This window comes from Erythranthe guttata, chromosome 10, assembly GCF_056151865.1.
Source record: "Erythranthe guttata isolate IM_541 chromosome 10, IM_541, whole genome shotgun sequence".
Classification (NCBI taxonomy): Eukaryota; Viridiplantae; Streptophyta; class Magnoliopsida; order Lamiales; family Phrymaceae; genus Erythranthe; species Erythranthe guttata.
The window spans coordinates 4148965-4175366 of NC_142542.1; the positions used below are offsets into that span (position 1 = coordinate 4148965).

At 35.5% G+C, this 26402-nt stretch overlaps 3 protein-coding genes across 5 annotated transcripts; all 3 read left to right on the plus strand.

The window, feature by feature from the left end:
* The first annotated feature begins 6054 nt into the window (after positions 1 to 6054).
* LOC105949985 (receptor protein kinase TMK1) lies at positions 6055 to 10140 on the plus strand. The gene is made up of 2 exons (XM_012973303.2): positions 6055 to 8670; positions 9300 to 10140. Exons 1-2 carry the CDS (start codon positions 6321 to 6323, stop codon positions 9806 to 9808), a joined length of 2859 nt encoding a protein of 952 aa, XP_012828757.2. The 5' UTR covers positions 6055 to 6320; the 3' UTR covers positions 9809 to 10140.
* Positions 10141 to 12816: 2676 nt separating this feature from the next.
* LOC105949887 (uncharacterized) lies at positions 12817 to 20465 on the plus strand. Its single transcript, XM_088823631.1, has 19 exons — positions 12817 to 13109; positions 13183 to 13378; positions 13986 to 14155; positions 14821 to 14970; positions 15249 to 15389; positions 15728 to 15818; positions 16010 to 16329; positions 16514 to 16645; positions 16925 to 17032; positions 17153 to 17239; positions 17420 to 17533; positions 17626 to 17746; positions 18017 to 18139; positions 18260 to 18394; positions 18497 to 18645; positions 18737 to 18877; positions 18990 to 19310; positions 19790 to 19912; positions 20151 to 20465. The coding sequence occupies exons 1-18, from the start codon at positions 13056 to 13058 to the stop codon at positions 19883 to 19885; spliced, it is 2649 nt and encodes an 882-aa protein (XP_088679757.1). The 5' UTR covers positions 12817 to 13055; the 3' UTR covers positions 19886 to 19912; positions 20151 to 20465.
* A 1325-nt stretch (positions 20466 to 21790) lies between these two features.
* LOC148767313 (protein CHROMOSOME TRANSMISSION FIDELITY 7-like) lies at positions 21791 to 26238 on the plus strand. Of its 3 annotated transcripts, none has more exons than XM_088823636.1 (8): positions 21791 to 21839; positions 22026 to 22089; positions 24138 to 24349; positions 24819 to 25071; positions 25146 to 25235; positions 25340 to 25408; positions 25550 to 25869; positions 25973 to 26238. In XM_088823636.1, exons 3-8 carry the CDS (start codon positions 24192 to 24194, stop codon positions 26109 to 26111), a joined length of 1029 nt encoding a protein of 342 aa, XP_088679762.1. In that variant the 5' UTR covers positions 21791 to 21839; positions 22026 to 22089; positions 24138 to 24191; the 3' UTR covers positions 26112 to 26238. The 3 variants fall into 3 exon arrangements, with proteins under 3 accessions (XP_088679762.1, XP_088679760.1, XP_088679761.1); XM_088823634.1 differs by lacking the exon at positions 21791 to 21839 and adding an exon at positions 21872 to 21968; XM_088823635.1 differs by lacking the exon at positions 21791 to 21839 and having other exon boundaries at positions 21879 to 22089.
* Positions 26239 to 26402: the final 164 nt, after the last annotated feature.

Sequence of the window (26402 nt, forward strand, 5' to 3'; positions counted from 1 at the left end):
ACGAACTCCATCCAGGGGATCACATCTATACATGGCGGCGCCTTTATATTTATGCTCATCACGGTTAGTTTTTCACTAAGACGTATATGTTTTTTTTTTAACATGATATATTTAACATGATACGTATTTGATTGGATGCGATCGAAAATATATGTATAGGCATCTACATTGGGGATGATACAGTGATACATTACACAAGTACGTTGATGGTGGAGTCCTCGAGTCTCGAAACATTCCTCGACGGTGGCAATTTGTACCGCTTTGAGTACAGCGTAAGCAGTAAGTTGTTCATGGCAAAAGTACGAGGAGGAACTTGTACGACGAACGTTTCAGATGCCGCTGATGAGGTGATCCGTCGAGCCAAGTACCTGCTCGAAAATGAGGGAATATTCGGCGCGTACAATTTGATCGACAACAATTGTGAAAACTTTTCGGTCTACTGCAAGACGGGGTTGCTGGATCGGAGTACACAAAGGGGCATAGTGGACAAATTAAATCGCGTCTCTGGCATGTTCGTCCGGATCCTCCGGCGGCGGCGGAAAGAAGTGGTTTGGTACTCCGTTAGTAAATTATAGTAAAGATCGTTATAATTAAAGGGACACTCGCATGAAGACACATGGCGTGAAAGTTGCCGTTGAGGATCTTAAGAAATTTCTAGCCACAAGAGACCTTTGATTGATCCAACTTCCAAGTGATGTTTTCTGTTTTTGTGTAATAATTAAATTACGTTCTTGGGTTTATTTTTTCAGTGCCGTACAATAAATCATGCAACAAACTTGTTCAGTTGTTGCGTATATGTTTTGGTACGTACCGCATGCATGCATGTTAATTTGCTGGGTCTGCTGGTTTGTGAAGCTTTTTAATTTATGCATGACGATTTCGTGTTGTATATATATTGAATTGGGTGATGCTATAAAGATAAGGGTGAAAAGCAGTTTGCCCCCTAAATTAAGACCTGTTTTGCGCTTTGCCCCAAACAATTTTTTTTTGCAAAATTTTACCCGAACTCGATATTTTGTTGCGCGGTTGCTATTTTCAGGCAACATCCACCGGAATCTGATACATGTGCAAATCACGTGAGTTGGAAAGGGGCAAAGTAGTCTCTTCACTTATTTTTTCCCCTCAAACATAACACTTCGTTCTTTCCCCAAATTCTTTCTTAAATTCTTTCACATTTTGTAGCACGCCAATGGCTTCTCATTCAAAGGACACTTGTTTGAAAGCCCACTATGACAATGGCTAACACCGTCGTGGAGGCCTACGGCGGCGCCGCCGCTGAAATCCCACCTTTCACTTGTTTCCTTGCCTTCCCACTTCACACCAGCTTTCTCTCGTCACCAATTTTCAAAATCCGAGCAACTGACTCCCCTAATTGGATTTTCATTCTCATATATATATCTAAACATCGATTGAAATTCAGATTTCTGCTATCTTCCTAAAATCTCGATATGCAGATTTCATTTCTCTTATTATTTATCTATCATTCAAATTGAAACCTAGATAATTTTCTAAAAACCTAAACATAAAAAAAAATCTCTGAAACAGCCGCATCAATTTGTTTGGTGGACAAAATTACAAATTCTGAAGAATGGGTCACCGTTGAAAGAAGAAGAAGATGAAGAAGAAGCGGCGAGGAGGGAGGACGCAGAGACCGAATCAGTGGATTTTTCGGCCACTCTGCTTCCACCATTTATGACCTCTTTAACCTCTTCATTTGTGGAGAGATAAAGCTCCAAACTCAATTTGCCTGCATCGTCCTCAAGCCCACGGAAACACACAAAGGGCGGAGAAGAAGAAGAAACATAGTTGATTTATGAAGATAGATGAAAAATGGTGGTGTGGGAAGAGTTTCGGGTTTTTTTTTAGTGGCCAACGGGATGGTGGCAGCTTTTTTTTTTTTTTTTTTTTCTTTTTTTAATTTTTTTTTTAATGATTAGTTTATATTAATATATAGGATATAGAATGGACAAATTTACCCCTACAAATTTCACGTGCAACACACATGGTTTCCCATTCCGGTCAAAATTGCCGGAATATTCCTTTTCGGAGGCACCGTGCAATGAATTAACAAGTTTAGGTAAAAACGTGCAATTTTTTTTTTTTTGGGGGGGGGGGGGCAAAGTGCAAAACAGCCTTTAGTTTAGGGGGCAAACTGCTTTTTACTCTAAATATAAACTGGGGCTTCATTTTAAATGTTCATCTATTATTTAATTTCTTCGAATTTTAGTTAGCTCGAAGATGAACAAATAAGATCTTTTCTACTTTTATTGGGGAAATGGTAAATATATTGATGGGTAAATTACAACCACCCCTGGTTAAATTACGAAAAAAACCCTCTGTTTGGATAATTACAACTACCCCATCAACTATAAATCTTCTTACACATCCACCCTTTCAGTGTCAAATTTAGTGGAATCTTCTAGATTATATGGAATATTTTCAATTTTGTACCCGTTTTATCACATTTTGAAGCAAGATGATCATAAGATGTATTTTTTGGCTTGTATATATCAGATCGTGGTGCATCAGAAACTGTATTTTTGTACAAAACGATTACAATCTAGAGAATATTGCACGGAATCTAGAAGATTATATTGAATTTGACACCATAAATGTGAACGTGTAAGAAGATTCATAGTTGAGGAATAGTTATAATTATCTAAATATGAGATTTTTTTCGTAATTTCACCATACCTCATGGAGTGGTTTTAATTTACCCTATATTGATTAAACAAAAAAATAAGAGGCAAATAGTTTAATTATTAACATATCTACTCTAAAAGGCCAATTTAATTTAGTGGGCCTACACATGAATCGATTCACCACACACAAAGTAAAGAATTTACCCAGTGGCCCAATTACTATTTACTGGGCCTAATGCAAGCCTGTAGGATTATATAATATAAAACTCCAAAAAAAAAACACAAATCCTTCACTCAAAATGAAAAGGCTAAATAGCATTTAACCTCCATGTAGTTTGAGCTTTTGTACATATGAACTAGGGGTGTAAACGAGCCGAGCTCGCCTCTTTTGGCTGGCTCGAGCTCGAGCTCGAGCTCGTGTTAATTTTGTCGAGCTCGAGCCCAATCTCTTTTTTTTTTTTTTTTTTTTTAATATTTTTTAATTATTATTTTATTATTAAAAATTATTTTAAAAAAATACAAAATAAAAACTAAATTGTGATTATATATTTTTTTAATATTTGTATTTATTTCTATAATATTTTATATTATTATACATTATTTAAATAAAAATAACATATAAAAAACAAATAAAAAAAAATAATAATAAATCCGGCTCGCGAGCCGTTGAACAACTAAAATTCGGCTCGTCAAAAAGCTCGAGCTCGCGAGCTCGAGCTCGAAAACCTCGAGTCCGAGTTCGAGCTTTTTACGAGCCGACTCGTCGAGCTCACGAGCCGGCTCGGCTCGTTTACCACCCCTAATATGAACCCCTTATATTTTCAATAAAAGCAATAATTTCTCTGAAGTTTGAACTTTTTGCACATAAGCCCGTTATTAATTTAATATAAATATATAACTCTTTGTACTTTTAAAAATTTCACCCTTCTAATGAACATGATTAAGAGGTCTCATCTGCTGCATTAAAACTATAAGAGAATTATGTGCGCAAAGTTTAAAATTCGTGACCATAAATCCAAAAAAGGTGAAATTCTTTCTCCTCGAGGAATACAAGGATGTTTGATTCTAGTTTCTGCTAAACATTAATCCCATGCTAAAAGCAAGAAACTAGAATATTCTTTAAAGATGCCCAACCACCAAAACGGTTCTCATGCCAATCTAAGACAAGAAAAGATAAAGATGGAGTAAAATAATTTAATTGTTAAATATTTTAAATATTAAATACTGGGAAACGGCGCCGTATCAACTTTTTTGACCAATTGGAGTTTGCTTTACCCTACATAGACCAGACAAAAGGCTTACTAGATTTTGGGGCCCAATTTGGTCCCAACTCATTGGCTGAATCAAAAACCACCTTTGCACCGCCACACCAATCCAAAACCTAATTTTTATCATTCTCTCTTAAACACTTTACCTAATTAATTAATTAACTACTAATTAATAGAAAATTAATCATTAATTGGATATGGGAGATCTTAAATGGCCCCTCGAGAAACTATTGTATCCAATGTAGTAGTATTAATAAACTATGTTGTTTTTAGTTGTGCCAGGATTTCGAACGTGATTTTGACTATTTTATATACCGAGTAAAATTCAAATCACGAAAATTGTAGTCCTTTCAAAAAGATTTCTAACCCTACTCTAATTAATTAGATCGAATGTTGGATAACGAAGTTATGCATCAACGAATCATATTTTAAATTTCAGATAACTTAAAACATTAAATTGTGGCATGCGAGTTATGTTCATTGATTCATGTATATCTTTCTCACGCAACATTCAATCTGCGTGATTCATGTTGTATTAGTAAACTAACTTGCATAACCATAATTCTACGTTTTGACGATTTTTGCCAAATTCAGCCCCAAAAACAGTCAAATTACATTTGAAATCGAAACGGTATTATTAAAATTTAAACAACATTATCACATCTTTCAAATTTTGCAATTTAAGGTACTATCTTATTGGGGAACTTGAGCTCGTGACGAAATTAAAAACAACATTAAAATATCACATCTATTGTGATTTAATAGGTTTAGTTATTGCATGATAGCTGGCTTAGCATATAGAGGTTTTAATACTAATTTAAGATTTTATCCCATAGTTTAATTTCATAAAATTTTATACTTATCAAAATCTTTTTATTTTCTCCTTTTTGAATTTTTTTTAGTGAAATTGACCAGCATTTCCATGTATGCAACAACAAATCACAGGACTAAAACGACCACCACACTTTCACATTGTTGGATATATCTTATGTTATTTATTATCCATATTGGTCGTCTTTTTCATTGCACCTACACCACAAAACGATTTTTCATTTTTAATCGGATTAATCGGTAGTTGATCGTGTAATTATCAATCAATCGACTTTCGAGAATACTGACAATCACCAGCTGACACATATCTATGTGTTTGATCGGTCCAACTTTCACGAGTGAATCTGCAAATGATTATCTAACGACTCAATTAGTAAGTAAAATCGACTTATTCCCAGCCCTAATAAATCGTTATACTTCGATTGAATCAAGTGCAAATAGTTAGTTACCTAGTAATAAAAAATAAAATTTATATATTAAAAAAGTACCAATATTAATCCGAAGGATAATAAATCATAAAATACAAATTAGAAGGTTGTCCGCGCCAATAATCTTAACGGGACAAAAATAAGAGATTCAAATTATAAAAATAAAGAAATAAGAAAAAAGAAACACACTCGAGTTAGTGCTGAGTAGTGCTTAGAATGTAGTAGCATGGCTGGACCCCGTAGGACCATGTTTGGATGTCGGTACACCCAAAACTAAATTATATTTATTTATTTTGGTCAATAATTGGAATTCAATAATTGAAAATTGGAATGGTTGGTAGCATAATACTCATGGGTTAAAACTGGTTTATATAATCTTACACCGGGTAAAATATGTTGGTATATTTATCATTATTCATATACATACAAACACGCACAGTATATGTGTTTATATGTGTGTATGCACAAAAATTAAGCCAAAGTCGGCTCAGATTAATTACACAAGTTCAAGTTGGCCACAATATAAACAAACAGACTCAAGTTAATATACTTATTCATAATTCACGAGCAGCCTAAAATTCAATTTTGAAAATCAATGGGCCAAAAGATTATTGCACATTCACTTTCAGAACAAACAAAGAAATGTCTAATACGTCTCTCGTGTGATTTGTAAGCTATTATACGATAGTGTAATTTTACCCAATACACCTATACGATTGACTGCAGATTTCTCGATTAAAAAAAATGGCCAATATATGCATGGAGTCATAAATAGCTCAGGACAAATAAACCAAGCAATGCCCTATCCGTGAAGTCATAAACATAAATACAATTATAAAAAATAAAAAATAAAAAATAAAAAATAAAAAATAAAAAATAAAAAATAAAAAATAAAAAATAAAAAATAAAAAATAAAAAATGCAGTCTGGTGAAAAGACGGAATTGCCCTCCCCATTATTCTACAAAGAAACAAGGAACACCCATATGTATCAAGAAAAAGATATCCACTGCCAACTCCTCTGTCTGAATTTCCACACATACACTCTCAATCAAGATTCACAATTTCTCTTCCTTAAGTTTAATTTTCTTCAACCCCCCTCAATGCTTGGATATACACACAGTTCTTCCTTCTCAGCTTCAACCCACTCCCCATGGCGGCCATCAATTATTACAACCAGTTAAAAATCGCGGCGGCGCTTTTCCTGCTCACCATCTCCGTCGTTCAAAGCGTCACAGACCCAAACGATTTAGCCGTACTGAACCAGTTCAAGAAGAATCTGGAAAATGCCGAGCTTCTGAAATGGCCCGACAATGGCGGCGCCGGCGACCCATGCGGCCCGCCGAGCTGGCCCCACGTATACTGCTCCGGCGACAGAGTTACGCAGATTCAGGTCAGAGGGTTGGGTCTGAAGGGGCCGTTACCCCACAATTTCAACCAATTGTCCATGCTGCAAAATCTAGGCCTTCAGCGAAACCAATTTAACGGCGAGTTGCCGTCTTTTAACGGACTATCCAAATTGAGATACGCCTATCTGGATTACAACAATTTCGACACAATCCCTTCAGATTTCTTCAGAGGGCTCGTCGATTTGGAAGTTTTAGCACTAGACAACAACCCTCTAAACGCCACAAACGGCGGCTGGGTTTTACCTTCCGATTTGCAAGATTCAGCTCAGCTTAAAAACCTCACGCTAATGAACTGCAATTTAGCCGGCGGTTTACCCCCATTTTTGGGAACCATGTCTTCTTTAGAAGTTCTGAAATTGTCGTTAAATCGTCTCTCAGGCATTATACCGAACACCTTCAGTGGCTCTCTGTTGGTGGTCCTCTGGTTGAACGAGCAGTCCGAGGGCTTGACCGGTCAAATCGACATAGTCACAACCATGAAATCGCTCGTTAGTCTATGGCTGCACGGTAACCGTTTCTCCGGCAAAATCCCGTTTAGCATCGGCGATTTGATCTCCTTGCGCGATCTCAATCTGAACGGCAATGGTTTCGTCGGTTTGGTGCCCGCCGGCCTGGCGGACATGCCGTTGGATCGATTGGATTTGAACAACAACCACTTGATGGGGCCCGTTCCGAAGTTCAGAACGGTTAACGCTACGTACGGGTCGAACCCGTTTTGTCTTCCGGATCCTGGAGCTCCGTGCAGCCCGGATGTGATGTCGCTGTTGGAGTTTCTTGATGGAGTGAGTTATCCGGACAAGCTTGTCCGATCTTGGGTTGGTAATAACCCGTGTCGAGTTTCTTGGTTAGGTGTCGGGTGTGATTCGAATGGAAAGATTATTACTTTGAATTTGCCAAATTCGAATCTTTCGGGTAATTTGAGCCCTTCGATTTCGGATCTTGATTCGCTTACGTATATATATCTGCAGTCGAACAATTTATCGGGCGAAATTCCGACGAATTGGACGAGTTTGAAGTTTTTGGCATTGTTGAATTTGAGCAAGAACAATCTTTCGCCTCCGATTCCGAGGTTTAGTAGCAACGTAAAACTTATCTTAGATGGGAACTCTCTTTTCAATCCTGATAAATCCCCATCTCGAGAAAACAACACATCCCCACCGACCGACGGTTCTAATAATTACAACCCCGCCAGTCTCACGCACGAACCTTTTAAAGAAAAACGTTCGAGTAAGTTATTCGTGATTGTGGCCTTTGCCGGGAGTTTCGCAGTTCTTGTTTTCTTGATTATTGCGCCGATTTCGATTTGTTTCTGCAAGAAGAGGAAAAATAACCGAAACCCTTCTCAAAGCTCACTCGTGGTTCATCCAAGAGACTCATCTGACAATTCGATCAAGATCGTGATTGCGGATAATAACAACAGAAACAACAACAACAACAACGCAAGTACGACCTCATTGACCAATAGCTGCTCGACAAGCGCCAACAGCACCGAATCCCACGTGATCGAGTCCGGCAATCTCGTAATATCGGTACAAGTCCTTCGAAACGTGACGAAAAACTTTGCCCCGGAAAACGAGCTCGGCCGAGGGGGGTTCGGCGTAGTGTATAAAGGAGAACTCGAGGACGGGACCAAAATAGCGGTTAAAAGAATGGAAAACGGGGTGATTACTAATAAAGCAATTGACGAATTTCAATCGGAAATTGCGGTTCTCTCGAAAGTTCGGCACAGGCATTTGGTGTCGCTTTTGGGGTATTCGGTCGGAGGAAACGAGAGAATTCTTGTTTACGAGTATATGTCGCAAGGCGCGCTTAGTCGGCATCTATTTAATTGGGAGAAATTGAAATTGGAGCCACTTTCTTGGAAGAGGAGGCTGAATATAGCTTTGGATGTTGCTAGAGGATTGGAGTACCTTCATAACCTAGCTCATCAGAGTTTTATACATAGGGATCTTAAATCGTCGAATATTTTGCTCGGTGATGATTTTCGAGCCAAGGTTTCGGATTTCGGTCTCGTGAAGCTTGCTCCGGATGGTGAGAAGTCGGTTGTCACGCGGCTAGCGGGCACTTTTGGATACCTTGCGCCGGAATATGCGGGTAAGAATTGCGTTTCGTGTTTTTGTGTGTTCTTGATCTACTTTTCGAAGAAAATTTCATCACCAAATTTAGAATAATATTTTTTTTCCTTTTTCACAATTTTCTTCATAGAGTGCATGCTAAAATAGATTTGTGCATGATTATGGGCGGAAATCGGATGGATCGTGATCGGAATTAGCAATTTCGAAACAATTTATTTTTTAAGAAGTGAAAATCTAATTCCAGTTCCGTTCTAAAGAACAATCGAAAAAATCAGAATTTTAGAAATTGGAATAAAAAAAAATTGTTCCCAAATCGGATTTTTTTTCTTTTTTTTTATCGGAATCAGTAAAAATTCGGAATTTCCAAAATGTTATGTCACCTATAACATACTATACATAATTCTAATTATATTATAAGTTCACTTTTCGAAATTAAAATCGGAATCTAATAAGTATTCCAATTCTATTAAAATCAGAATAAAAAAATATTGTTCCAGAATTGAAAATACTCGAAACAGAATTGGCGGAATTCAGAAATTCGATTTCAATTTTCACCCCTAGTTTTGAATTTTTGATCATCTAATCCTTTTTTTTTCTTTAACTATATTTCTCATGATAATTTGTCTTGTTAAAAATAAATTAATACAGTTATGGGTAAAATCACGACAAAAGCCGACGTGTTCAGCTTCGGCGTCGTATTGATGGAGCTATTAACCGGAATGATGGCCCTCGACGAGGACCGTCCCGAGGAGAGCCAATACCTAGTCGCATGGTTCTGGCACATCAAATCGAACAAAGAGAAGCTAATGGCCGCAATCGACCCTTCTCTTGACACGGAAGACGAAACCCTAGAGAGCGTCTCGATTATTTCCGAACTAGCAGGCCACTGCACGGCGAGGGAGCCCGGTCAACGGCCCGATATGGGCCACGCAGTGAACGTTCTGGCGTCGCTGGTCGAGAAATGGAAACCGCTGAAGCACGAAGCGGAGGAGTATTGCGGGATCGATTACAGCCTGCCGCTTAATCAGATGGTGAAGGATTGGCAGGAATCCGAGGGGAAAGACGCGAGCTTTATGGATTTGGAGGATAGTAAGGGCAGTATTCCGGCGAGGCCTGCCGGATTTGGGGAGTCGTTTACTTCGGTCGACGGCCGGTAGACTTAGGTTATTTATTACTCTGTGATTTTTGTTTATGATTTGTAGATATAGATGTAGATAACTTGTTTGGGTGTTTGTGTGTGTGGTTTTTTTTTTTTTTTTTTTTGTGTAATATTAATTTTGTGGGATGTAGATATAGATCAGTGAGCAGTTAGCTTCTTGCAGCTGCCATTCTTGTTACAGTTTTGGATGATATTTGTTGATTTGTTATTTTTCTTACATTTAAATTTCACCTATACTTGTGGTGGAAATTGGAATCACTATTCCGGATCCCGCCGAATTCGATCCGGGATTTTGGATTTGATAAATGTTTTTCATTCTGAATTTTGAAAGTTTCGATCCTATTTTTTTTCATGGAATTGTAATACATATTATATTTTGATTCCCGATACAATTTGCATTTCCGTAGATTTCAATTGTTTTCCAAAAATTACACTTGTAAAATAGCAATATTTATTATTTATTTTGTATTGCACTCACAGACTCACTACAACATTGGAGTTTCTGAACTCTAATGGTTCTAATCGAAAATTTCATTTTCTTTGGCAATTTCATTTTAAAAACATAAATAATATTTTTCATGCATAAGGAAAATGGTCCCATATTTCCAACAATTGGAAGTGGATTAGTCTCAATCTCACACACACACACACACAACACACACACAAAACACACACACATGGTTCTGTACCAAACACGAATATTCTTGAAGAACGCATCAAAGTCACTAATTTGATTGGATCTTCAAAAAGATGATTTTGTTTCTTTGATTTGTGGGAGAAAAAAAAAACATATATAGTGCTTCAAAAGACATTTGATTTGATTAGTATTTAAGAAAAGAAGTCATGTGAAAATGTTGTAAAATAGCAACACGTGTCGAGATCTAATAGGTTAACTTGAATGAATGATTGATCCAGAAAAGTAGATTGATTGGATGTAACATGGTGCGTCTATGTCAAGGGCTCAAGGTTTTGAGCGTTAATTTTCAGTGTTGGTATCTTAATTAGTTGCCACGTGACCAAAAAATTTAATTTAATTTAATAAAATAAAATAAAATCTTAGTTGCCACATGATCAATACGTGGTTGGCAGGGAATTATTGTTGAATTATTACAAGCCCATTATGGTTATGAGTTGTCACGTTGGCTATATGTAAAATTAGGGCAAATTACGGTATCTCAGAGGTAATGTTAGATTATGAAAATCCCTCATGTTTGGGTAATTACAATTTACAGCCATTCCCATTAATTATCTTATATATAAAAGAAAGAAACGTTGGGCTTCGGGCCAAGGGATGGGGGCCTGGGGGCGAGGGATTTCGCATTTTGGTGCAAGAAATAAACGTTGGGCAACCCTAAAAAACCCTAATGATATTTTTTTAATTAATTATTTTTAATATTTTTTCTCTACTAATTTTCAACAATTATCAATCTCCTATTTTTCATCAATATATCTCCAATCTTAAGAGACAAAGATAGAAATTCAATTTATTAAGAGGGTGTTTGGCTAAGCTTATAAGATGTTAAAAGGAGCTTATAAGATGTTTTAGAGCTTATAAGCTCTTCTAAAGTGTTTGGTATTTTTTTAGAAAAAAATCTTAAATTTTTTTAAATAAGCTGTTGGAGAGCAAATAAAATATTTTTAAATAAGTATATCTACCCCACCTTTTTATTTAAGATCTTATAATGAGTAAAAATAGAAAATAAGCTAATTATCCAAACACTCTAAAAATTAATCATAAAAATAAGATGTAACAACTTATCAGCTCTTAAAACATCTTACCAGACGTAAGAACTTATCAGCTATTTAAAATAAGCTTAGCCAAACACCCTCTAAATCTAAATTTATATATTTGGATTATAAATCTTAGGGTAAATTCCACTTTACCCCCTCGTACTCTGCCCAAAAATCACTTTACCCCCTCGTACTCTCAATTTCATCGATTTACCCCTTTGTACTTGTACAATTTCCCTATACAGCCCTCTTCGTCAACTTTTTTCGATTTTGACTTTGACGCCATTTGGTCAAGAGTCAAAATATTGACGTAAATATTGATTTTTTCGATTTTGACTCTCGTGATTAGAAAAGAGAAAGTTTCACACATTCATATATTTTTTTTCTTTGCACTAGGTGGAATCGATCAATTTTTGGGTCTTGATTTTTACTAAGTTAGGGGTTCAATTTGGGGATATCTTGGAAGGGGAAGTGGTGGGAGAAGAAAAAATGACAATATTGACGGAGGAGAAACAACGCGTTATAGGCCGTGGCAATTTTGTAATTTACAGAGTTGACCAAACAGCGTCAGAGTCAAAATTGACAAAAGTTAAAGAAGAGGGCTGTATTGGGAAATTGTACAAGTACAAGGGGGTAAATCGATGAAATTGAGAGTACGAGGGGGTAAAGTGGTTCTCGGGTAGAGTACGAGGGGGTAAAGTGGAATTTACCCTAAATCTTAATATGTAAAATTTAAACAAACTAATGTTATATAAAATATGAATAATAAATATTAAATACTACATCATTAATTTTTACTATGTTATGTACTAGATTTTCTTATTATGTATTAAATTGATTTTTTTTTTTACTCGTGAAATAATATCCCGTGCATCGGACGGGGAAAAAATGCTAGTGTATTTTATAACAAAAAACAAATTCTTCAGTAAGTAAATTTAGGGGTATTTGTTTGGCAAGACCGTACTGAATTTTCGGTAAGCAAAAATTTCGTACTGTTTACCGAATCGAAATATGCGGTTCAGTTCGATATTCGATTTTTTTTTTAATATTTTATAAATATAAAATTGTATATGTAATATTAGTATTTAAACTAACATCTATGACAAAATCATAATTTCATATATTTCACTAGATTGGACCTTATGAGTGGTAATTATTGGGCATGGTTTTGTGTTTTGTTGTTGAAATTTATTCCAAAATGGCCCATTAATAAAATAGAATATTCAGATAGGCCCACTAATTAAAAGCGTTAGGCCCAAAACAAACTTCCGTCACTCCCAATCTCCCCTCTGGTTTTGTGTCTTAAACCTTAAACTAAACCCCGCCTTTGGATTTCCGCTCTCACGGAAGCATTAGTTAACGGCAGCCGTTTTTCTTACCGCCGTTCCCCTAACGTCCGTGCAGAGAGCGATTACCGGCCGTTATCTTACCCAGCGGGAACCGACTCGGCTAAGATTATTGGATAGGTAGAAAAATTAACATTGTAAAACCACCGCGGTAGAAGAAAGGGGATAATGGGGAAACCTAAATCTCAGAAAAAACCTAGAAAAGGCGGTGTGGATTTCAAGGTAAGGATCGTAAATTCGTCTAATTAATATTGGGGAGAATGAATTCTGAAGCTCTGTAATTTTATGTTGGCAGAAAATTAAGCGGAAAATTGGAAGGAAATTACCCCCTCCGAAGAATGCTACAAACACTGAAATTAAGTCGAAAGCTATAGTTCTTCCGGAGCAAAGTATAACGGCTGAGAAGGCGGGTTTAGCAGTCAGCAAGAAGGGTTTGACATTGAAGGAGCTTCTTCAGCACACAAGCCACCACAATAACAAAGTCCGAAAAGGTCTGGTCTTTTTCTCCTTCCAACTCCGCAATTTATCTTTCAGTTATATATGGTTATGGAAATGTCACTGGATATTCAGTCGAAATGTACTTTAATTCGTTTGATGCAGAAATGAAAATAAATGTACGGCTGTGATTGAAGAAAAATAAATGATACTGAATATGATTTACAAATTTCTATAAATTCGTTTATGTTAAGGTTCTTGGACGTATGAATTATCATTTTTGTGATTCGTTTAGCATGAAAAATTGGACGGAAGTTATCTGCAATATCGACATATACATGAGATGGCAAAAGAGTGCATTATTAGTTCCCTTAGATATCATTTTAAACCTTCAATCTAGATTGGATATCTAAAAAGCTTTATAAACCTTATCGTTGACCCCTTGTAAATACCATTCGGTTTTATATGATTTTTTCATTATTTCTCACGATTATATACATTTCAAGTTTACCGAACTGAAATAAATAAATTTTCCGAGCGAACATGTACTATGTTGTGGTTTTTGTAATTTCTAGTGATTATTTTTTCCTATTTCAGATTTTTCGTCTCACTTTTTTTTTTTTTAATTATGAAATACTAACTAATTGTTTATCCGTACTTCAGGTGCATTATTAGGTATCAAAGATATATTGCTTAAGCACCCAGCTGAGCTGAGGTTGAATAAAATTGCTGTTATAGAAAAACTGCGTGAACTCATCAGTGATGATGATAAGTTGGTCCGTGAAACACTGTATCAACTTTTTAAGACAGTAATTTTCCCGGGCTGTGTAAAGGTATTTATTAATATTTATGGTATATATCGCATGCTCGAAGATATTAAAATTTATTTTTTGCATTATCCAGTGTGCAACTATCTTGGATTAAGGTTGTTTGAGATTTAACTTTATCTGAATTCTTACTTGAAATATATTAAAAAAGATATTCCAAATCTCACTTGAAACATATATGTTTTTTACTTACTCAAGGCTTTATTATGGTGTTACTTTATTTTCTAGATAGTAGAATTGGTGGTATACTGAATTTCCATGCCAAAAGGAAATCTATTACTTACTATCTTAGGATTTGTATGTATACATTCGTCATTTCTTTGTGGAGATGTAATTGGAAGGTTGCTTTTGTTAGTAAATCTTAATACAAGTAACAACTAATGACTCGGGGAGCATTGGAGTCCAGTTTTCATTGCATGGTTTAGTATGAGAGGTGTTAGTTCATCTTTCTTTCTTGTTAGATCCTCATAGTTAACTTAACTTTCCCCGACTCTCGAGGGCCAGAATATTGGTTCTTATTATGATGTGGTATCTTGTTTGTTCTCAATAGTTTAGGGGGTGGTTTTCACTTCTTGGTGTCATTATGTCGTACATCTTAATTTATTGTACCGGCATTTTAAAGATATTTTCAGTTAGATTTGAATAGTTGATATTATGATTTTCTTTTACAGGATAACCAAGGACCATTAGTTTCCTTGATGATGGCATATATTTTTGACGCCATGACTAATTTAGCACTAGATGTGCGATTGATGGCTTTTAAAATTCTTGACCTTGTTGTCCAGTTTTATCCCTCTTCATTCGCCTTGTATGCTGAAAAGGTATGCCCATCTTTTCTCATTTCCAATGCCGAATCTTGTATTTCATCGCATACATGTTTGGATTTTCAGGGATAGTTTTGTATAACCTGTAGCTGTCTACATACTCTTGAAATTAACGAGTTCTGTCATTCTCAGTGTATGCCACGGACAAATTCCACTGATGGGATTTTAGTTTGGATCATTCATCTTTCTTTCCGTATGATCACATGGCTGATTTGTGAAGTTAGTTTAATCTATTTCATCATTATTTACCTGAAACTTTGACATAATATCTGCAGATTCTCCCGAAGTATGAAGATATAATGCGGAAGAAACATTTTTTAGAGGATAAGAGCAAATTAAAGAGCATTCTAGCCGGACTGATTCGTTGCTTATCACTGTTACCATCTAATGAGAGGAATCACTCGGCAGTTAAAAATGTATTCTTTAATGAATTAATGTTACTAGCATGATTATATGCATTAAATTACATACACTACATTTATACATTTAGATTCCTAATGCAAATTTTCATGCTTAAATTTTCAAAGTTTTCTCTGTTCTGTTATTTCTTCTTAAGATACTGTGCGTGTGTGTTTTTGTTTATCAATGTAGCTTTATTTTAATGAAGCCTGGCCCTGTAATAAGTTTGGATGTATTTGCGGCTATCTTATCTCGTCTACTTTCATTAGTTGTCCTATGCTAGCCAGGTTGTCATCTTTTTTTTTCATCAACTGTGCTTTAGATTGAATACTAAATCAAGACTGGCTTTTTACAGGATACTCAGGCTGATGGCATGCTTCATGCTTATGAGCCCGAGGATGCCAAAGAATCTATTGATCAGTTCCAAAAACTTTCACTTCCATCAGGTACATTATTTTATTCTCTACCTCTTGTCAGAATTTCAATTGATTTGAGGTCCGTTTGAGAAAAAAAAAGGTCTAGAAAATTTTCATTTCTGAGTTTGGTGATATGCCTTAAACTCGGGTGTGATTCGATTCAATTCCTAATGTGGAGAAAACTGCTTAACACCAGAACACTTTGATTCCGTGTTTGGCAGGGATTAGCGACATTACGAAGCAGTTGAAGGATCTTTTGTCCATTCTAGTTGGTTGTTTCCATGATTTCATGCCATCTCTGCACAGCACAACCCAACTAGATGTGCAATCATGTGATTGTTTGCAATTTATACTTCAGAGCGTAGATTTCATTATCGGGTTTTTGGTTAGTGGGATTTGCAGAAGTGAACCGGACCCACATATTCTTCTACCTTTTCAGAAGCCCGGTGCGATCACATATGATCAATCATTATCGCCAATGATGTTAAAGAAGTTATGGAATGTGTTTCCCCTCAACGTAGTTCATCATCTCTCAGGCAAGGTATATTTTCCTATTTCAAGGAGTAGTTTATATTGCACATTTATTGGCTAATAGCTATATCCACTGAAATGAAAAAATCACGGTTAATTTATTTCCGATTTTTTAGTTGTAAATAACACCAAGAATTTCCCTTTGTTTTGGAAGGACATAAATCTATAATTTTTCTTTGCTCTATTCTTTGCAGGAAGAAGATCGGATCTTCATGCTAGATACTGTAATTACCAAAATATATTTGCAGTCGAGTAAATGCAGCTACTCTCCTTCTGCGTTGTTGGACAAGTTTCTCGAATTTATTGAGAGTTCACTGTATACAAAGGTTTGCTTATGGACTTCTATTTCATGGACATATGCATATAAGACGAAAATCGAGATTTGAGTCTGGTGCTTTGCACATTAGGCTTTAGCCAAATACGTATAGATTAGCTGGTGCGATACCATGACTTGGTTTCTTCATGAAGTTCTCTTTCTGCTGCTTCTGTTTTACCTCTTCACGACTGAAATATTTGTCCTATATATGAAATCAGCTCTGCTTTTTTTTTTTTCACTCAATCACCACAGCACATTTTTCAATATATAATGGATACATTATTCGCAGGCACAATCGGGTAAAGTTTTTCAGGAGAAACACTTGCTTCCACTTATCCCATACATTCCAAAACTTATTACTCAAATTTCTGGTGACTGGAGGTCTCGTATTCTTCAGGTTTAAATATTCAACTATTGCTTTGCCAATTAGCTGTTTATCGTCATTCTCTGTTTTATCCCGTAATATTCTTATCCTCTTTATGGGGCCTCTAATTTTAACCAACATTTGTCGTTGCAGGCTTTTACTGAGGTTTTCAGGAACTCGAGTCCAGAATCTCCGATGAAATTGGCTTGCCTTTCCGTAATTGAAGAAATGCTTGCTCCTGTAAGATGCCTATTTGCTACTTTTCTGAGTCATATCATTGTAGGATTAGTTTTAACAGTTCAACTTAGGATATTGCACTTGCATGTAACTCAGAATGTCATTTGTTTTTCAAAATAATTGCCAATCAATAATTGTGGTTTCTCAAGATAAATATTGGGTTCACTTTTTTTTGTGCATCAGGAAAGGAACCTTGATGCAAATGATCCGACACTGTTAGACTATCAGATTACTTGGATGCATTATCTTCCTTCGTTGCTAATTTTGCTGGACAACAAAAGCCCACTATGTTCCGAGGTACTTTCATGTTGTTTCTATGCTGTTTTAGAAATTCTCTCGTAGACCCTGTATCCCACGAGCGCAGCCACTAATGATTGTTCTTTCTGCAGGCTGTGTTACGCCTTCAACTTCACGTTGGACAAGTTGCTCCAGTTAACTCTATATTTTCTCAGGATTTTGACACTATGCAGTACAGTTTTAGATGTTTTTTCAGCCAACAAATCGATAATGGTAAGTATCGTTTAATAGGGTTTTAATTTAACGGTTCGATTTTTCGTAATTAAGTAACATTAAGGGTATACTTAAATAATTTGTATGTATATTCACGATATGTTACTGTACGATTATGTTTTTTTTCTTTATAATAAAAACTGTCCTGTTCCCTAACCTCCCCGTATGTGCATTAACTGCTAAATTCAGGTCGGGATAATTGCCATCACTTCATTCCTCTTTTCTTCTTGTTACATTTGCCATATATTTAATATAATATATGCTTCGCAGCTGTATGCTATGGTCCCTTTGTAAGGCTGGGAGCAGATATACAGGAGCTCGCCGTTTGTTGCCTTTATTATTTCTCGTTCATGGACGCTCAGCTTTTGCAGTCACTAGTTTCATGTTGCTTATGTAAGTATCATGTCACACACCTAAGATCCATTACTTTTCATTGTTGGATTGTTAATTGCTGCTTTCAAATTTTCTGTATTTCCGTTCGTAACTATGCCCTTGTGTCGTCACTAACCTCAGGTGATGATATTGAGCCGTCGATGATTTTACGTATCTTAGAAGTTCTGCAATCTGCGTTCAGAGCCGGACATATTCAAGTCGCAGATTACACAAGTTTCCATGTCACTTTACTCTCTCGCTTCCAAGTTTATCCAGGTATCTTAGAATTCAATTCAGCTGCATCTCGTTTCTATTGTTGCATTGAAATTATCGTAGATTTTTTCTTTCACTATTTAATTTTTTTGGATTGCTTTGCAGAAAAAATCGAGTCTGCTATCAAGTATAACGGGAAGTCCAATCCCAAAGCATTCAAATCCGTCACTAGCAGTGTTTGCTCATGTTTGTCACAGATCGGCGACGATTATCTTGTTTTTCAGTTACTGGAGAACATAATCATTGATCAAATTGTATGTTATCTGACCATAAAAAAATCACGACCATAATTCTCTTCATAATCTCCATGCTTAATAATTTTCATTTATAATAACTTTGTTTCAGTGCGGTGAAATGCCGATGGAAAATAAGTGCGGTTTCCTCAGAATGCTCGTCACACTCGACTCACGACCAACTAGACTTTCTGATCGGAGTATTGTCAAGTTAAGCCTTGCTCTTGCGCAATACTTGATCGATGTTGTATCTGTGAGCACCTCTACTATTTTTATAATTTTAAGTAGATATTTACTCTGTCATCTCGTGTCAGAATTATCAATTTACGTAGTTGCCCCTCTGTCCTTGCTGCTTTTTGATGCAGACATTTAAGGAAGATGATCAAGAGTCGACCCCTGTCACTCGTGCAAAAAGGAGAAGTTATTACTTGTTACCTTCCTTTCATCTGTTTTATGGGAGCAAAAAACTATCAAGTCTTGTCCTAAATACGATGGGATCTTGGATTTCGGAGCCTAGTTCATCAATTGGTTCCCGTCACACTCATCTCACAGTGGATCGTTCAATTACGATATGTGCCATCGGCTCAGTACTCTTCCACATGAACAAAGATGTCAAGATCAGACAAATTCTGTTGTCGTGCAAGATTGAAAGTGAGACTATGTTGCAGAATCTACTCAATTTGCTGGTATGAGCTTGACTTTTTATTTTATATAGGACAAAATGCACTTCACCCCCTATAAATTTCCCATTTTCGCACTTTCCCCCCCTAAATATTCAAAAAGGCCCCTTCGAAATATTATTTTGGCAGCACTTTGCCCCATAAGCCAATTTTTGGAGGGCATTGTGTAACAAAAATAACATTTTAAAGGGGCAACGTGCAAAAAAATAGTGTTTTGAAGGGGCAACATGCAACAAAAATACTCAATTCCGATGAATAGTCCATCAGAGTTTTGCTATCGGGGGCCTGTGCAACAAGAATAACATTTTGAAAGGGGGCATTCACTTTTAAAAAATTGAGGGGTAAAGTGCGAAAATTAGAAATTTACAGGTGGTGATGTGAAATTTTCCCTACTTTTTATTTATTATTATTATTATTTTTAATCACATGGTAATAAACCCTACTGTTTTTAACACGATGATCGTGACATCATCACTCTCTTACAGTCTGCTGAAGGGACAAACTTGACCCTAGAGGAAAGGCATAAAATTCAAAAGGCATATGATCGAATGAGAGCTATCGCATCAAACGAAGTGGTGTGACACCCCTAACTTGGAAGATGTGCCAAAGTATGTGTTTCTTCATTCTTAGCTTTGGTTGAATTGGTTAGAATTACATTCCTCGTATTCGGCAATAAATACCCTTCACAGGATTGTGCAATAATAAGATTCGCGTTTGGACTATATATCCTTCATATGCTTGATTAAAAGTTGACCCGAAACTTGAGACGAAGCTTGTTTGTATTGTCTCTTTTTATTTTACTTAAAACATTCTCTTTCTGACAAATTTCACTTTTTATGACTCTAGGATCTTGGATCACGAAGAAGACAGATTCGATAGCATATTTGATCTTGTACCGACCAGTTTGTTTGTTGGCCCATGCAAAGTATTCATACCTTAGGAGCTGCTAGTGAAATACCAACCAATTTTCCGGGTTTTTTTCCTTTGGTTTTTCCATCGAAGCAAAATTGATTTTTTTTTTTCTTTTTTTTTTAAAGGTTGTCTTCTAGTTTTATGTTTGTACGAGTAACACTATAATTATTAAGAGTACTGAAACCCTTTAATTGATATGATTGGAGTAAAGGTTATTTGTACAGTTAATATGAACACTTCATACTTCAATTTGTGCCTCTCCCTTCTTTCACAATGGAAGACATCTCTCTATATATATATATATGTAATAAATCTTGGTCCACGGTAATTAATTTGTGCCTTTCCGTTCATGAGATAAGGTATAATTACAAAAAAAAATCCTCTTGTTTGTATAATTACAACCACCCACTTCAACTATGTTATGTCTTACGCGTCTGTTTTTACAATGTTAAATTTACCTAAGAGTGTTTTATCTAGTTCGTAAACCGATTGAATTGAATCGAACGAAAATCCGTATATGCCGATTACCAAATCGTTAATTCAGTGGTATTCAGTTTTGTTTTATTATATATATATAAGTAATATTAGTATTTAAACTAAAATTAATTAAAAAAATTCAAAATTTTAAATGTTTTGAATAAAATAATGGTAATTCGGTTATTTATTGAACCCAACTCTAAACAGTATCAGTATGAAATTTTGGCTTACGGCAATTTCTATACAATTTTACCAAATGAAAGCTCCTAAATTTATCAACTGACTAGATAATATATAGTTGAAAGGTGCTTATACAAATACGAGGGAGTATTTTCATAACCTTAGGGATTATCGTAATTTGCCCATTCAAATCTCTATATATAAAAGAAAGGTTTTGGGCGAAACCCTAATCCTATTTTTGTAAAATATTTATACCCTAAGGGCTTTTCCGTCTGTTCATCTTGAAAATTTTGAACTCACCCTTTTCAACTTCTCCACTCGAATTCTCCCGTCCTTTTTCCCTGCCTCTCCGCCATCTCAGATTTTCTTCATCACCCACAAGAAAAAAAATACTTCCGTTCTAATCATGTTTTTCTCTTCCTCCAATTCATCTTCAATTTTGGTTTGTAGCATGTGAAGTCAGAATCGGCAGTAACCCTTTTCAATTTATTCTTATGACTGAAATTTAATGCTGTTTTCGTTGCGCAGGATGATTCGTTCGTCACCAAACAGAGGAACATAATTTCATCGAACATAATTTCATTTGTGCAAGGCAAGTCTTCAATTTATTGAATTCTACTGATTTCCCTTTCATTTTTTCTTCAATTTTATCTTCTTACATAATTATAGTTTTGCAGAGACAGTATGACAAATAAGAAGCCTCCATTTTTTTTTTCTCTTTAAATCAAACAATCTCTATTGGCATGTTTTTCCTTCATAATCTCTATATATAAAAGAAAGGTTTTGGGCGAAACCCTAATCCTATTTTTGTAAAATATTTATACCCTAAGGGCTTTTCCGTCTGTTCATCTTGAAAATTTTGAACTCACCCTTTTCAACTTCTCCACTCGAATTCTCCCGTCCTTTTTCCCTGCCTCTCCGCCATCTCAGATTTTCTTCATCACCCACAAATGAATAAAGGTTTATGTAAGTTGGTGCAAGGTGCAAGGTTTATGTAACTTGAAGAAAAAAAAATACTTCCGTTCTAATCATGTTTTTCTCTTCCTCCAATTCATCTTCAATTTTGGTTTGTAGCATGTGAAGTCAGAATCGGCAGTAACCCTTTTCAATTTATTCTTATGACTGAAATTTAATGCTGTTTTCGTTGCGCAGGATGATTCGTTCGTCACCAAACAGAGGAACATAATTTCATCGAACATAATTTCATTTGTGCAAGGCAAGTCTTCAATTTATTGAATTCTACTGATTTCCCTTTCATTTTTTCTTCAATTTTATCTTCTTACATAATTATAGTTTTGCAGAGACAGTATGACAAATAAGAAGCCTCCATTTTTTTTTTCTCTTTAAATCAAACAATCTCTATTGGCATGTTTTTCCTTCATAATTTTTATTAAATTCAGAGGTTTGGGACTATTGGGGTGAAGTTTTGCATCTCATGCCCTTTAGTTGCATTGGGGTGAGGTTTGTCTCTTTGAATCTTTAATTGAAAGCAGAGGGAATCAAGGCTTTGTAATTTTCGTTCAATTGACCTTTCGATTTCACAAATATTGTTAATGGTTGGATCGTTGAACCCTTTCTTTGTTCGACTAATTTATTGGCTTCACTATCCCAAGTTTTTCAATCAACTCATCCTCAAAGAATAAGTGCTATATTGGAATTGTTGTGATATTGGAGTTGAGGATGAGTTGATTTTTGTTTAATGCGGGAGGAAAGAATTAACTCAGACATATTGCCTTCCCGATTCTATGTTACGAGAATTGGAGGGTGCATTAATATATAAATGGATTTGCGAAGATTGTCGACATGTAATGTTAAACCAAAACATGTATCATTCTTCTTCTTCCATTTGTAATTTTTTTGTCTCATATTCTGCAAAAACAAAACTATTTTAATACTCATGAAGCCATTGTGGCACATTTTGAGAAATCCTATGGGCATTTTGGTTGAATGTTGGTCACCCCAAGGTATTTTTATTCATTTACCTTTAAATAATCTAAATAGTGAGTAATTTTATGAATGTTTTTTTTTCCTAAGGTCAAGACCGTAAGAAATTATTATTTAACCAAGATTATTAATTTATTGAGTTTCTATTGTATCTAACAAAAAATATATTTTATGCTTTTTTTTTTTTTTTTTTAATTAGACGCCCCGTGCTGCACAAAAATATATATTATGCTTTTCAATTATTATTCTTTTATTTTAGTAGACGCCCCGTGCAGCGCACGGGGAAAAATACTAGTTTTTATTAAATTCAGAGGTTTGGGACTATTGGGGTGAAGTTTTGCATCTCATGCCCTTTAGTTGCATTGGGGTGAGGTTTGTCTCTTTGAATCTTTAATTGAAAGCAGAGGGAATCAAGGCTTTGTAATTTTCGTTCAATTGACCTTTCGATTTCACAAATATTGTTAATGGTTGGATCGTTGAACCCTTTCTTTGTTCGACTAATTTATTGGCTTCACTATCCCAAGTTTTTCAATCAACTCATCCTCAAAGAATAAGTGCTATATTGGAATTGTTGTGATATTGGAGTTGAGGATGAGTTGATTTTTGTTTAATGCGGGAGGAAAGAATTAACTCAGACATATTGCCTTCCCGATTCTATGTTACGAGAATTGGAGGGTGCATTAATATATAAATGGATTTGCGAAGATTGTCGACATGTAATGTTAAACCAAAACATGTATCATTCTTCTTCTTCCATTTGTAATTTTTTTGTCTCATATTCTGCAAAAACAAAACTATTTTAATACTCATGAAGCCATTGTGGCACATTTTGAGAAATCCTATGGGCATTTTGGTTGAATGTTGGTCACCCCAAGGTATTTTTATTCATTTACCTTTAAATAATCTAAATAGTGAGTAATTTTATGAATGTTTTTTTTTCCTAAGGTCAAGACCGTAAGAAATTATTATTTAACCAAGATTATTAATTTATTGAGTTTCTATTGTATCTAACAAAAAATATATTTTATGCTTTTTTTTTTTTTTTTTTAATTAGACGCCCCGTGCTGCACAAAAATATATATTATGCTTTTCAATTATTATTCTTTTATTTTAGTAGACGCCCCGTGCAGCGCACGGGGAAAAATACTAGTATATAACTAGAAAAGGAGTATATATTTGAATATATACTAGTATATAATTGGGCTGAATGAAAAGTTCCATTTACCGGGAAAAAATCTTTTCAGGTCACAAAAATATTTTGGCGGGAGAAAAAAACATTCGAAAACCAATTCCTCTCACCTTTCGCCTTTTTTCACACAGATCTGCCGATCGATAATCGAAGAACGATAGCAAAATCGGCGAATCGAAGGAGAGATGCAATCAAAGATAAGCGCATTCTTCAAACCTTCTTCACTCGAGGAATCTTCTTCAAAGCTTACCCCCAATTCATTTTTTGATGTTTCTGAAGAATTACAAGAATACCCAGAAATCACTGTCACCTACAAACGCCGCACGAAATCTATCAAACAGGGGTAATTTTGTTCATAGGGTTCTTCTCAAAAAAAAAATAATTCTTGTTATTTACTGCGTCGATTTATTCAGTTCTAACATAAATCTAGGGTTTTCTCTTATTTCCTTTTTTCTGGTTGTTAGTGTTCTAGGTCGGTGAATTTTTGGAACTGAATAATCATGTTACTGTATGAAAAGTCCTAGGTTTCCTCCAATTTCAATGTTTGTTATTATTTATTAATTATTTTTTTGTTGGTGGAAATTGAGGATTCTTTCAATTCAGCAGATGTTGAAATTTTGTATGTTTTGCATTCTTTGAATTAGTCTTCTTGTTTTAGGAATTACTACTGTTATTAATTATACTGTTGCTGATTTATTTTTTGTACTCTTGAAATATTCCGATTGGTTTACTATTCAGTTAATCTAGTACCCTGGGTATTTCGGTTCAACGTTGCTCAAGTTCGAACGCGGTTCGTTTTGTTTGTCATGTAGTGAGATTAACAGCGAATCAAATTGCGGGGAACGTGATTACGAGGAAAAATTAACCAAACCGGAGCGAGTCAAGTGTAGCAAAGTTCTGAATAAAAAGAGAAATTATGCTCAGTTACATTTGGAGGTTGGTCAATCTAATTTCTTATTGCACACATGTAAAACATGTGGATTTAAGTATGCTACTGGCGATGAAGGCGATGAAAAGGTTCACAAAACATTTCACAAGAATTACACTCACGGGATTCCACTTAAGGTAGTCAACTATTTCAGTTTATTTAATTATTTATATTTGCTATTTGTTATTTATAATTTTCTCTATTTTCTTAGGGTTGGCGCAGCGAGAGGATTGTAGATACACTTGAAAAGGGGCGCGTTATTTTGGTGCAGGAAGGTGATCCTGTTGCTCAACATAATAAGGTAGTGATGGATAAGAGTTTTCGTATTTGACGAACAAATTTGGTTTCGTTTTCTCTGTTTTAGCAATTTTTTTTTAATGTTGAATCTAGTGAAAAAAATCGCAGGTTCAAGAAGTTGTGGACATGATGGAAATGGAGCTCGGGAATGGGTGGATTCTTCACAAGCACTGTAAGGTATAGCACAATACAATTCAAGAATCACAATGGTTTTTAATGCAATTAATTACCAATTGAAATCCGTCGGTCAGATACTTTAATGCAATTCTTGAGTTCAATTTAACTTGGGAAGAAATTTATGTGTTTTACTCTTGGTAGGTGTATCTATTTATTTCGTCACAAAGGGTATCCGGATGTATAGTTGCCGAACCGATAAAAAGGGCTTACAGAATTCTCTCGAGCTCAATGGGAGAAATACGTAATGTTTCAGCAAGGGGAAAACGTAGGACTCTCCAATTTGGTGGTATTAGTCTCGAAAGAGAAATCATTAGAAGAGATATTGTAAAAAGTCCCGAAGATGATGGAGTTATTTTGTGCAAGGACGAAGCGTTGCCAGCTGTATGTGGAATTAGAGCCATTTGGGTCGCTCCTTCTAACAGGAGAAAACATATAGCAAGCAGTTTACTTGATTCCGTACGGTAGGTTTAATTTATTTATTTTATTCGTTCGTCTTTTCGGTTAATAAAGCGAGTTAAGGTTTTATTTAGTTTTTTAAGTGAACTCGGGTTTTCGTTGGAACAGGAAGAATTTTTGCATAGGCTCGATTCTTGATTGTACAGAATTGGCATTTTCTCAGCCCACGACACTTGGAAAGGCTTTGATTTGCAGTTATACAGGAGTAAGTTCTTTCTTAGTTTATACGACAACTGATACGGAATAGAGTTTATTGCAAATGATAGTTAGATCATAAATCCTGCTTTCGCAATTTTGTAATTTTGGCGTAACGATAATGAGATTGGTGGTTAATTTAAATGCTTTGTCTAAATCGCGAAACCGTTTGTTTTTAAGACCGGTGGTTATTCCACCGTACGAGTCTTGCTAATCCAATTGGAGTTCATGTAATTATTAGAGTTCAACTCTCGCCATTTTTAAAGTGTGATGTTCATTCTGTATATCAATGTTGTCCAAATTTCGATGATACCAATTTCAAATTTCTTGGTTCATTCGGGTA